At 53.0% G+C, this 12,640-nt stretch overlaps 1 protein-coding gene and 1 long non-coding RNA gene across 2 annotated transcripts in view; one reads left to right on the forward strand and one right to left on the reverse strand.

The window, feature by feature from the left end:
- Positions 1-8,953, reverse strand: part of RASA3 (RAS p21 protein activator 3) — a 108,822-nt gene extending 99,869 nt beyond the window's left edge. Inside the window, exon 1 of the mRNA XM_038570139.1 lies at positions 8,795-8,953. Within this exon, the coding sequence (XP_038426067.1) occupies positions 8,795-8,849 (55 nt within the window). The 5' untranslated portion in view covers positions 8,850-8,953. The remainder of the gene's footprint in view (positions 1-8,794) is intronic.
- Positions 8,954-9,242: 289 nt separating this feature from the next.
- On the forward strand, positions 9,243-11,886 carry LOC119865159. Its single transcript, XR_005376103.1, has 2 exons — positions 9,243-9,296; positions 9,628-11,886. It is a non-coding gene; the product is annotated as an uncharacterized LOC119865159 (long non-coding RNA).
- The last annotated feature ends 754 nt before the right edge of the window (positions 11,887-12,640 follow it).

The following is a 12,640-nucleotide window of genomic DNA, read 5'->3' on the forward strand; positions in this document are numbered from 1 at the left end:
TGTGGGGGCACCCAGGGGGGAGTGAGGGCACCGAGGGGATTGGGGGCACTGCGGGGAGTGAGGGTACTGGGGGAGAGGGGGGAGTGGGGACACCTGAGGGGCAGGAGACACCTGGGGGGCAGGGGGTCACCTGGGGGGCAGGGGGCACCCCCCAGGAGGAGGGATAATCAGAAAGAAGCCTTTGGGCTGTGGGCCGTAGGCAGCTGAGAAGTGGTCGGGGGCTCTGAGCCCCCAGGGGTCACTCTGCTGAGTAAGTGTCCAAGTGCTACAGACGCTCCTGACGTAAAGATTCACGAGGAGGAGACAGGCTGGGGGGGGGGGGGGGGGCAGCCGTCTCCTGCGGGGGGAGCAGTTCCATAACCACCCAAGAAGGCAGCTCCCCCTGACCACAAACGCACGAGGGCCTTGAGCACTGCGGGTCCCTCACAAGCTCTCTGGCTGGTGTCATTTCAGAGACGTCAGCAGCTTCCCTGAGCCCCAGAGGTGGGGGCCAGTCGCCGGTCCCAGCCTGCACCCTCCACAGAATCACTGGGTGGGGCAGGACGTGTCCGTGGCTCCCTAAGCGATGACTGAGCGGGTGCGATGAACTGGACGAAATCGAGCAAACCTGCTGTTCTCGTACCTCCCAGAACTGGATTCGGGACCAAAAAAAGAAACCACAAGAGCTAAAAAAAGGAAAACGAATCCTTTTCCTCAGAAGAAGGGAAACACCCAACAAAGCCACAGAGATCTAGAGGCCCCATAACAGGCCTCACCCACCCATGGGCTCTTACAACCAACACGACGAAAAGGGAGGAGCCGCCCTGACTGGGTGACAGGACGACCGGCCCACACCAAGATCACGCCTCAGCGGACCCATGTTGCCACAAAGAGGACCGTAGAGTCTGCACATGAGGCTCCAGAAAGAAATACACAAACACTTAGTGCTCTCAACTCTATTAAATGTCCTGAAGAATCTGGAAGCCTGAGCTCCGTCCCAGGAGTCTCCACACACAGAGGGGACGATGGCTCTCAGGAAAAGCCTGGGGACTGGGTCCTGCTCCTAGTGCTGGAGGAGCCGCTGAAGGCACCTGCCGCTGCCAAGCAGATCTTACTGCGAAGGATGCTTGGGGGGAGGCGGGGGGGGCACAGCCTGAAGGACAGGAAAACACCTCCAGCCACAGGTCTCCAGCCCGAGTCACCCTGAGTCTGAGAAAGACTTTACCTTTGGGTTTTATCCTACTGGCAACTGGGGTCAAGACAGAATAATGCTTCACATTTTGGAAATTATTCAGATAACAGGAACAGAAACGACATGGAGGAAAAAGCAGGCACGAGAGTCATTCCTCCACAGTCTTAGGAACGAAGGGGACTCTGCTCTGTTCTGTTTCTAGAAAAAGTTTTGATTTACTGTGTGACCCTGAGCGTGGCCTCCAGCCCCTTCCAGCTCTCCGAGGAGTGTGCTACACCTCACAGCATGTTTCAGAATATAGATGCAGCCTGTGTGGTTCAGATGAGGGGAGCCCCACACGGGCTCAGGTGTGTGAGGTGCCCCGTGCGGGCCAAGGTGTGAGATGCAGCATTTACCGGCTGTATCTAGGACAAAGGCAGCTGTCCCTGGAGAGGGATTCAAGCCAACTGGAAAACTGAAACCGGGGGCACCTCAGTGTCTCAGTCAGAAAGTGTCCGACTCTTGATTTTGGCTCAGGTCATGATCTCAGGGTCATGAGATCAAGTCACGGATGGGCCTCCTCACTGGGTGTGGAGCCTGCTGGAGATTCTCTCTCCCTCTGTCCCTCCCTGCCCACAAGCGCTGGTGAGTCCATTCATGCACACGTGCACTGTCTCGCGCGCTCTCTCTCTGTATTTCTCTAAAAAAGAAGAAAAGAAAACTGAAACCAGCAATGCTGCATTTCAGAACAGACAGAGCTACGGCCCAGGGAGTCCAGCCTCGTGAGCAGAAACATGCCCGGCTCTTCGACACACATCAAACGAGCAATCACTATCTTTGATCCCATAGTCGGCCTGACCATCCACCCCCCCCCCCCCCGCAAAGACAGAAGAGACACTCAAAGCCAAAGCTTCCCTGATGCTGAGGCCCAAGTGGCTCTGAGTTTGACCCAACAACCCTCGTGTGAGAACCACCTCGGGAGGTCCAGCCTGCAGAACAGGGGGGAAGCCAGGAATCAGGGACACACATCTCCATACTTCTAAGGGTGACCCTGAGACCTGTGTTTATACTGAAGTGTGAATGCGTTGAACACTGCCTCACACTTAAAGAGAAGCACTGGGTCACCTGCTGTGGATGACACGACATTGAGTTCCCTGTGGTCTGCTCAGTGTCTCCGCATGTCAGAGCAGACTCAAGGATGACTCAGGAGCCAGCCCCTGCCCTGTGCGCCCACCACTTTGCCTCTGTCCCTGCATCTGGTTTGCTGTTTCTAGATTCCAATGGCAGCCCCACTCCCAACTCTCCACACCTGTCAGCAGTCTAGGTAAATTATTTCACCTTTCTGGGCACTGCCTCTCCAAAAAGTTGTTCTTTCCATTTTTAAGGTTGTGATTTTTGAACTCTTCATATGCCTACCTAAATACCTAGTTCGTGTGTGCGCCCGACAGTAACATCCTTGATTTTCTGAAACAGATCTTTCTTGCTGTCTTTCCTAGTCCACAGTCCCCAGCCCAGGGAGTCTAGCTGATAGGCTCGTGTGCGCCCGGACATCCACATCGCCTTCTTGTGTACGCTTTGCTCTTCTATAAGGGGTGATCTTCGGTAGATATTTCTGCGTTTTGTTTCTCTTTCTAGTCATACCCCTGGGAACTCCTGCATGTCACACAGCCTGGCCTGGCTCTAACTCCCTGCTCTGGAAGCTGCGCAATATTCCACACTGTGGAAGCCCCATAGCATAATCACCCTTCCCATTGGTATTTCCTTTGTGTCCACTCTCTGCTAGGCTTCACTTCACAGCAGACTATGGTAGTATGGTATGATCATACCTGTACATCAGTACCTGCTGGTCAAAGCACTTCTCCCCATCAGGATAGAAGCCCCTCCCTCACTGTGCCAATACAAACCCCCACCCCAACATCAGGAACAGGAGACCAGACAGTGAGGACTCCCTGCTCAAGCACCCTGATTTCTCCTCTGCTCTCCAGCCTCAGACCTTCCAGGGACAACCATCACCACCACACAGGACGTCAAGTCCCCACAAGGTTCACCCAGAGGCCAGAGGGCCATCCGTCCATACACAGCGCTGGCCATGTGGGCCATGCCAGCCACCCATGTGTCCATGAGGATCTACATCACACACTGGCTCCCTATGTCTCGAAACCTCATGGCAGGTTCAGGGCCACTTGCTCCCAACATCTTTCCAGAACTCACCCATGAGCAAACACGCATATGGAAGTCCAGCTTTCTCTGAACTAATGCATCTTGCTTTGGCTGGAACCTCACTTTGTCACACAATTAACAGAACACCTCCTGCCTGGAAAGTCACACAGAGGACGTGCCTTTGTTCACACAGTCTCATTAAACTTCACGAAAAACGTCTTATTCTCCACTTTGACAGACAAAGAAACTGAGGCAGAGAGGGTTTCAAAGATTTGTCTGGAGTCACAGAATTAGTGAGAAACAAAGACTTGGGTCTGGGATCTCGGTGTCGTTAGGCATACCCTCCTCACCTCACTGGCTCCTGGGGGCTGTGGTCCCTACAGCAGCCAAGGACACTCTGCCTGTGCCCACCAAGGCCTGAAACTACCTCCAAGGTCACTAGGAAAGTAGGACGTACACCCACAGCCACACATTCAAGGGCAACTTGCACATCTCAATTCTCAGGCATGAGCGGCTACTACTTCTGCTTGCTTCAAGCAAATATACCCATCTCCTCTCTAAACATGTGCACATCTATGACTACAACATGATATGCCGATGCTCCGACTCCCCGATGCCTTCAGGAATGTGTGTTACATACTCAGATGCTTCATTGGTTTCGGAGAAGCAAACCGAACGTTCCCACCAAATGCTATATTCCAGCCAAATGATTCCACCGATAGGAACCCATGCTCCGCTCACCTGCCCCATGCCTCTTCCCAAAACATATGTTTTGCTGGTGACCCTGCTTAACAATTCATCTCTGGATTTCTGTATTCTGTTGAAGACCCCATCTCCACAATTCTCTCCTCTCGACCTTCTACCCCAGCAGCCCTAGTCAATGACTCCAAGTCTGCAGACAATCAGGCCAGTGCCCCTGGTGGTCCACCCACGGGAGACAGTGGCCCTGTTCCCTCCTGGGCCTAGAACCGGTCTTTCCCAGCTCTTCATTGCACCTCTACCATTCAAACCCAAGATCACACAGAAAGACAGACTGTAGTAAAGTAGCAAGAATAACACTGGCATCGGTGTAAGGCCCCCAGCTCTGCTTTCATGGGCTGGGTGACTTTGGCAGGTTATTTAAGTTATATGGCTCTCCTTTTCTCCACTTCAATGTCACAGAGTTGTGGAAACTTAAATTAAAATGAGATAATACGCATAAACTAGATCCTGAAGTCTGCAACCCTCTGCATGCCACACGTGTGCACAGCAAACCCAGCCCTCCCCAGCGAGGGAGCCACAAACTGAAATCCCCAATGGCCTCTGAGCCTGGCTGCTCCCCAGGCAGAGCCCAGGTCTGCACACTAGTCCTTAAGGGTTAAAAATAGCAGCAGCAGCAGCTAGCTCAGCTCGGTTAATAGAATATCCAGGTTAATTTTAGCATGAGACAGCTCAAGAGAATACAAAATCCCTGATGCCAAGAACCATGTGTGGCCTGTATGGCCCCTTCTCCCACTGTCTCTCTCTCACTGACACACACACACACACACACACACAGTGAAAAAGCTAACATCACTAATATCACTTCCTCATATTCACAAAATATTTTCTCTGGTCAGGAAAACCATGTCTCCTTAGCCCTGGGAAGTACTAACGATAACTACCTTATCAAGCAGGAGCAGCACCTCGCTGACCCTCACAGGACCCTGGGATGAGCACACTACTCCTTCCCATGCCAGAAATTTGGTTAAATATCCCACTTTCAACAGAGCAGATGCAGAACCCTAAGTGTCCAGGCCCTGTGGTCTGGGCCATCTTCACCACGCCCCACCTGAGCAGCCACCTGGCCCAGGGAGGTACAGGCCAGAGACCCTCAGCCACCATGTCCTGTTCTCACCTCCCTTGGTTCCTGCCTGAGAGGCCTCCTGCTTCTGGAGGGATTGTGTCTGTAACTAGCTGGAGGGAGGGCATGAGGCTGGGGCAGGCCCGCCAGGGCCCATGCCTGGGCCATGCTGTGCTGAATGGTGGGCACTGTCAGTCCCAATGTGTTTGCACTGGACCCCACCTGCCATCGACCCTGATGGTGGACAAGTGGTAACTTTACAGAGAAAAAACACGAGAGTGTGCTCTGAGCCCAAGGAGAAGGGAGGGAGAGACAGGCAAGAGAGGAAAGCCTGGAACCAGGCAGAGCGTGGCCTCGCTGGGGACACGGAGGCCAACATGCCCAGTGGATCCAAACTGGGCCCTCAAACCTGATGATGAAAACCATTAACAGAGCAAGAGGGAGGGCAGCCCCAGTGGCGCAGCAGTTTGGCACCGCCTGCAGCCTGGGATATGATCCTGGAGACCCGAGATCGAGTCCCACATCTGGCTCCCTGCATGGAGCCTGCTTCTCCCTCTGCCTGTGTCTCTGCCTCTCTCTCTCTCTCTCTCTCTCTGTCTCTCTGAATAAATAAATAAATAAATCTTAAAAAAAAAAAAAAAAAACAGAGCAAGAGGGCTTTTCTCATTCAAGTGCAAGGCTAGATTTTGATTTTTGTTGTTTGTTTTTTAGCTCTAGAGAAAAACCTTTGTATGTTGCTCTTAACTGAACACATTTATCAAGATAAGATGACACTTTTGAAAACCAGAGGTAACTATTATGGAAAAGGAAAGTACCACTGAGAATTAGAGCTATATCACAAAGCCGAGAGGAGCACTGAGTCCAAAATAATGCTTCCCAGAAGGGCTTTCTCTGTGGGTCCTCCACACACGCCTCACTCACAGTCTTCAAGTTGCTTCCCTCCCAGCACAAAGGCCCTGACTCATGGAAAGTCAGAAAGGCACACTTCCTCAAAACTACAATCTCATAGGAAGTGCACTTGGCCTTACACAAGAGACACTAGTATAAAAACAGCAACAACTACTACCAAAGGTAGAAGATGTTTAGGATTTTTAAGTATACAGAAGAACCACCCAAAATAACTGCAAGATCTCCATGGGAAAGGCAATAGGTTCTTCACCACAAGGCCCGAAAAAGATCTAATAAGAATGCCTCGCTCTGATTTGGCTTTTGCAGAGGGTAGAAGGGCCAGAGAAAGGGGAAGAGGAAGACAATGAAAAGATTCTTCCCATTGTCCCCAGCCTCAGCCTGGGGACCACAACCACCAGACAACCCAAGGCCCTGACACCTAAAAAACTCATCCCCCAAAAACGTACTGCCTTTCTTTTTTAGCTAGCAACAAGATTAGTGATATTGCTTACCAGTGTAACTTCAGGGAGATTCTTTTCTTTCTCTGCTTTTCCGGGAGTGAGGGGGTGGGCATGAATGTGAGCCGGAACAATATCGTCTTGTAAGCCCCCACCGGATGCAGTAGACAATTACTGCCTGCATTTTGTACATGGAAACATGAGGCTATGGAAGGGGAAGACATTTGCACTGGGTCAGCCAGCCAAGAGCGCACAGGCATGCAGCCAGCTAGCCTGGAGACAAGGTTCAAAGATGAATGGATGGCCTGGCCAGTGTGTCCCCGAACAAGAAGAGGCAAGTGTGCATGTGACTGTGTGTATGATTCATGCATGTGTGCCCCTCTTCCAGATCAACTGTGGTGTTCCTCATCATCTTGTGCCTTAAAGACCAGGGCATTCAGGCAAGCCAGAGCCAAGACTGGCCACGAGAGACAACTAGGGAAAGAAATCAAAAGCTCAGCACTACCACCTTCCATGCTCAGGACCATCCTCATCCCATTCTATTAACAGACCACCCCTCGAGTTAAATGAGACTAAGCCCCAAACCAGCCCCTCCACTTAACCTTCAGGGCCTCCAGCCCAGGCTCTAACTCAGAGGCACAGCCTAGAACCATGTCTGTGCTCAAACACAGGAGGATGCCCTGTCTGTGCTGGGTGTAGACCCTTGCTCCCTGAATGCCCCCAGCTGCAAAGGTGACACACAGATATCTCCCTCTTGCAGCCCAGTGTTGTGGACAAAGACCCCCAGAGATGAGAGAGAGATAAGAGTTTCTTGAAGCTGGACCAACATCTGGGGAGTTGGAAGGTGGTGCTGTGTTCACTGCTAAGCCCCCAAACATGAGAAAGGTGTTTCAAAACTTCCAACAGTACCCACTCTCATGTGGGGTTAGAGACAGCAGATGTTTAGGACTTTTAAGTATACAGGCACTGCACCATTCCTCAGCTGAGCTGGGTGTTTCTCTTGCGTGTTTAAGGTAGAACATGAAAGACAGGAAGCCTAACCAAGCAGGGTCTTCAAATCCCCTTCCTTCCACACCAGGCCCATCCTTGTCAAGATCCAGAACCCACCCATGGACATGGACTGGTAGGCTAGTGAGGCTGCTCTCCTACATCTCCACAGTCTCCTCACTACCCTGCTTCATGTGCTGTGCCATTCCCTGCTCGGTCTACCACTGTTCCAGAACACTCCTGGAACCGAGCAGGAGACTGGAGGTGCCTGGCCTGAACCATGAAGACCTCAGACCCATTCCTGCCAGCTGTACCTGCAGAGCCTGGCACCCTCGCCCACCCCAGGTTCCCCTCCTGCTCCCTTGACTAAGGCTCAGTGGGCCCAGGGCTGAGCGAGGGCTCTTGGCTGAAAGACCCTAGTACTGGCGAGTTCCCTGACCCCACTACAGCAGCGGCGCAACCTTGGATCTCTCAGTACAAAAGTGACAGCAGATTTCAACCAAGTAAACAAGAGAAATCCTCTGCAGGCGGCCTCCTGGTGCCTGAAGAACCGCTACATTCAATCCACAGTGCTTCTCGGCCAAATATCAACGGTGTCTCAGCAATGATCCATAAACCAAAATAAAGCAGACAGGAAGCAGCACGCTGCTTTGGGGTAGCTGGAATTCCTCAGGCAGCATCAGATGTCATCAACAACTGACGGTCACTGGGCGCCTGGCTGCGTTCCCAGCGGCCCCTTGCCCCGCGGGAGGAGGCGGCGATGCGGCAGGGAGGACCCCAGCACCCGCCCCCAGCAGGGCGCTCCCCGGGCCCCCAGAAGCCGTCCGCTCATCCCGCACACTGGTGGCATCGACGTGTGACATCACGCCAGGCAAGGATCCGGGTCTTGGGAGGGAGGAAAACCTTGCCCATCACCCTCCCGAGGCAACACGGCGCTGGGGACGGGCACCCCCTCCAGACTCCCTCCCCCAGCCCCGGGCCAGCGAGAAGGGCAGGAACCTCCCCGCCGACTCGGCCGCAGGCTCCCCCGGGCAGTTGTCGATGGGGGCGGGCGGGGGCGCGGGCCGGGCAGGGCCGGGCAGGGCAGGGCAGGGCAGGGCGCACCCCACGAACGCGCGCTCGCCCGCCCGCTGCGGACCCGGCCCACGCCCCTGGGCACCGCGTGCAGGGAAGCTTCGGTGCAGCAGCCCCGGGAGACGCGGCCTCCGAGCCCGGGGATGAGCCCGGGGATGAGCCCGGGGCGCACGAGCCCAGCCGCCCGACCGCGCCCCCGGAGCCGCGTCCCGCAGAGCCGGCCCGCGGTCGGGGCAGGGGCCGCCCGGCGCTCACCGATCTTGATCTTCACGCTCTGGAACACCCGGAGCCCCTCTTCCTCCACCGCCATGCTGGGTCCTCGCCGGATTCCGCGCGCCCAGCCCCGCGGAGCAGCCGGACCAGGGCGCAGCTCAGCCCCGCGCAGCCCAGCCCCGCGCTCTGCGCCCGCCCCGGCCCCGGCCCCGGCCCCGGCCCCGGCCCGCGCCCGCCCCCGCCCGGCTCTGCGCCTCGGCCGCGCCCGCAGGGAGGCGGGGCAGGACGGCTCCGCCCGCGGGGCGACCCCACGGCCCCCGGCGAAGCTCTCGGAGGCGGGAGCCAGGCGGCCCCGCCCTCGGAACACCCCAGCTCCGCCGCGGCCGAGGCTCGAAGGGGGCGGAGTCGGTCTCCGGGGGAGGGAGCCCAAGGGACCCTGCGGTGGGAGGGGGAGCGGATGGGGAGCGGATGGGGAGCGGATGGGGAGCGGGGAGGCGGGGCCGAGGGGATGGAGCGGAACCGCGAGCGGAGACGGGGCGCCGAGGTGGGGGGCAATGGGGAGCAGGAACCGGGCCGGGGGATGGGGGACCCGGTGGAGAGGATGGGAAGGGAATGGGGCGCTGAAGCAGGAGGAGGAGGCGAGGAGGTGGGACCCGAAGTGGGAATGGGGGAAACCGGGGAGGGCAGCTGGCTAGGTGAGGAGGACCCAGAGCGGCCAGGGGCCCAGGCTAGACGGAAGCCAGGCAGGGGAATGGAGTGAGACCAGGCAGGGGAGCCGGGGAAGGAGGGAGACCCTGGGGCTCAGGAGAAGGTCTAGATTAACGCGCTCAAAATCTTCCGGACCTGAAGAGATATCCCACTTCTCCCTGTTACAGACAAACGCTCTCTCTGTGTTTGCTGAGGAGCGCAGAGACCTCTGCAAGGCTGTATTACACCAGTGGTCAGCCCCCAGCCCCATTCCTCCACCACGTCATCATCCCCCAGCTGGAGAAGCGCCAGATCTGACAAAGGAAGAAGGTCCTATCTGCAGAAGAGCCTCACAGCCACGGAAACATGTGCCCAAAGGGCCGGGAGAATAAACACAACCGGATCCAGAGAACCGTGGATTTGGGCGGGCAGAACAAAAAGGTAGATGAGGTTAGAGTTTACTGATAAGGAATTATTCCATCATGATACAGGATTTGGCACGTTGGCACGTACCCCATGCTACTAGCATGGTCTTGGGAAGCTCATAAAAAGCGATATCCCACACTAAGTGGAAATGCCAAGTAGTTGTGGAGGATAGCAGAGAAAAACCCCAGAACGCTCAGAGAAGTGGCACAAGCGAGTAAATATACTCCCACGACCAGGAAACCTAGTTGCAGACAAGGTTTCCTGGAAAACCCAGAGGACATTTCAGTTACAAAAGTGATGAGGAATGTTCAGATGAGGGTCTCAGCGGTAGCTGGCCATTCTATGACTGGGCCATTACAGAGAGAACACCGAGCTCCCTGATAGCAGTGACGATGACCAGATAGTGACATATAGAAGCCTAGGGGTGACGTTTAACCATCGGAAGCAAGCCAGGTGCTATTATTACATTGAGCAACGAGGCTGGAGTGGCAGCCCGGGTGCTCTGAACTGCAAGGAGTAACACAGATGGTCAGCCAAACGCGGTGTCAGGAGCAGGGCAGTCAGCCTGCTAGCAAGAGTATTGCTCCATTCATACAACCAGAGGAAAAGATGGGTATCAGAACTCTTCAGTCGAACTGAAGAGTTCGACTGTTTAGGCCCCACATTGGGCATGGAGCCTACTTAAAAAGAAACAGGAAAATATTGGGGTTCAAGGGAAACATGAGGGCTTTCTTGAAAGTATAATCCTTTTTTTTTATAACTAACAGTTGCATTTCTCTCCCTTTGATAGAATCCTCTTCTGTACTCCCCCAAAAAATATTTCCTGAAAAGTATCAATCTATAAACAAGTTGGTATTTATGCATTGCTCAGACAGCATGATTAGATCATTTATTATTCCTATTTGATCAATATACTTTCAAAGGATTTGAAATGGCATAAAATAAATGACCAGTATATAACTGAATGATTTTTAAAGGGTACCAAAAAAGTGTTGAAGGAAGAAGCTATTGTGTCAAATATCTACAGTAGATACAGCTACAGCAATGTTTGTAAAGCCCAGCTCTGAGTTCCCTGGTCATCAAGGTGAAAAGGAAATATAGAAATATAGTATTTTAGACAAATGATTTAATAAACAGAAGTATGTTAGTTTTTCAGAAAATACTCTTTTGGCCAACTAAGCAATATGGGATTTTTTTCGTAGGGATGTTCAGCACATTTAGGAAGGATGTTTTTAATCTCAAATGACTAACCTTCAAGGATATGCTTGTTCCAGCATCTGGCACAGAGTGAAAGCTCCATTAAAATTTGTTGAATGAATATACTGGTTTCTCCCATTGTCTCATGGCTAACTTAGGGACATAATGTTAGTTCATAATTCTCTGATAAGATTTACTCAGGCTCTCAGGAGTCAAGGAGGGTAGCTCTCCAAAGGCCTGAGTGTCTGTGAGAGAAAGCATTTAGAGAATCTAGAGAAATGAGTCATAGCACACCTTTGGGTAATATTTCTCAAATATTAGTTGTTTGGAGACAGAAGCCGAACAGTGAACACATCTACGCTAAGGTTCCTTCTGGATACTTAAAGCCCAGACGTCATGCAGCTGGTAGAAAGTAGGCCCAGAGCCACTCCGAGGAGGCATCCGTGAGCCTCACAGGTGTGTACCAATAGCTCTTCTGCGGGGCATGGAGGCCACACCACCTGCCCTCATCACAGCTCAGTGAGGAACCATGTGCCCGGAAATGGGAAGGAAGGGACATCACATCTGGCTGGAAGCTGAGAAAAGCCACTGGGATATTTTCCAGTCTCTCCTGCAGTGGCAATTGAAGAGGACCCACTTTGAAACTCAGAGATGAGATAGAAGCAGCCCAGATCCCTGAGTAACTCCTGGAGGGCTGCTGGGATCTGCAGCCACAAAAATGAGAAATGAGCTTCTCACTTCTTCCTGGGTAAAGCCAATAGCATTGAGGAATCAGCGTAACCCAAGCCTCTCCTATCCTTACTAATAAAGTCTTTGATAAAGTGTATATGGTAAATTCAACAACACAAGAAACAACAGGTGTAGCAGGGACGCAGGGAAAAGGGAGCCCTCGAACATGGCTCCTGGGAATGCATGCTGGTGCAGCCACTCTGGAAAACAGGACAGAGCATCCTCAAGAAGTTAAAACAAGAACTACCCTAGGATCCGGGCAATCACACTACTGGATATTTACCCAAAATGTACAAAATTATCAAAGGGATATATGCACCCCGATTTTTTTATAATAAATTTATTTTTTATTGGTGTTCAATTTACCAACATACAGAATAACACCCAGTGCTCATCCCGTCAAGTGCCCCCCTCAGTGCCCGTCACCCATTCACCCCCACCCCCCTACCCTCCTCCCCTTCTACCACCCCTAGTTCGTTTCCCAGAGTTAGGAGTCTTTATGTTCTGTCTCCCTTTCTGATATTTCCCACACACTTCTTCTCCCTTCCCTTATATTCCCTTTCACTATTATTTATATTCCCCAAATGAATGAGAACATACAATGTTTGTCCTTCTCCGATTGACTCACTTCACTCAGCATAATACCCTCCAGTTCCATCCACGTTGAAGCAAATGGTGGGTATTTGTCGTTTCTAATGGCTGAGGAATATTCCATTGTATACATAAACCACATCTTCTTTATCCATTCATCTTTCGATGGACACCGAGGATCCTTCCACAGTTTGGCTTGCACCCCGATGTTTAAGGCAGCAGTATTTACCATAGGCAAGATATGGAAACAGCCCAAGT

The sequence above is a fragment of the Canis lupus genome, chromosome 22 (assembly GCF_011100685.1).
Source record: "Canis lupus familiaris isolate Mischka breed German Shepherd chromosome 22, alternate assembly UU_Cfam_GSD_1.0, whole genome shotgun sequence".
Lineage (NCBI taxonomy): Eukaryota > Metazoa > Chordata > Mammalia > Carnivora > Canidae > Canis > Canis lupus.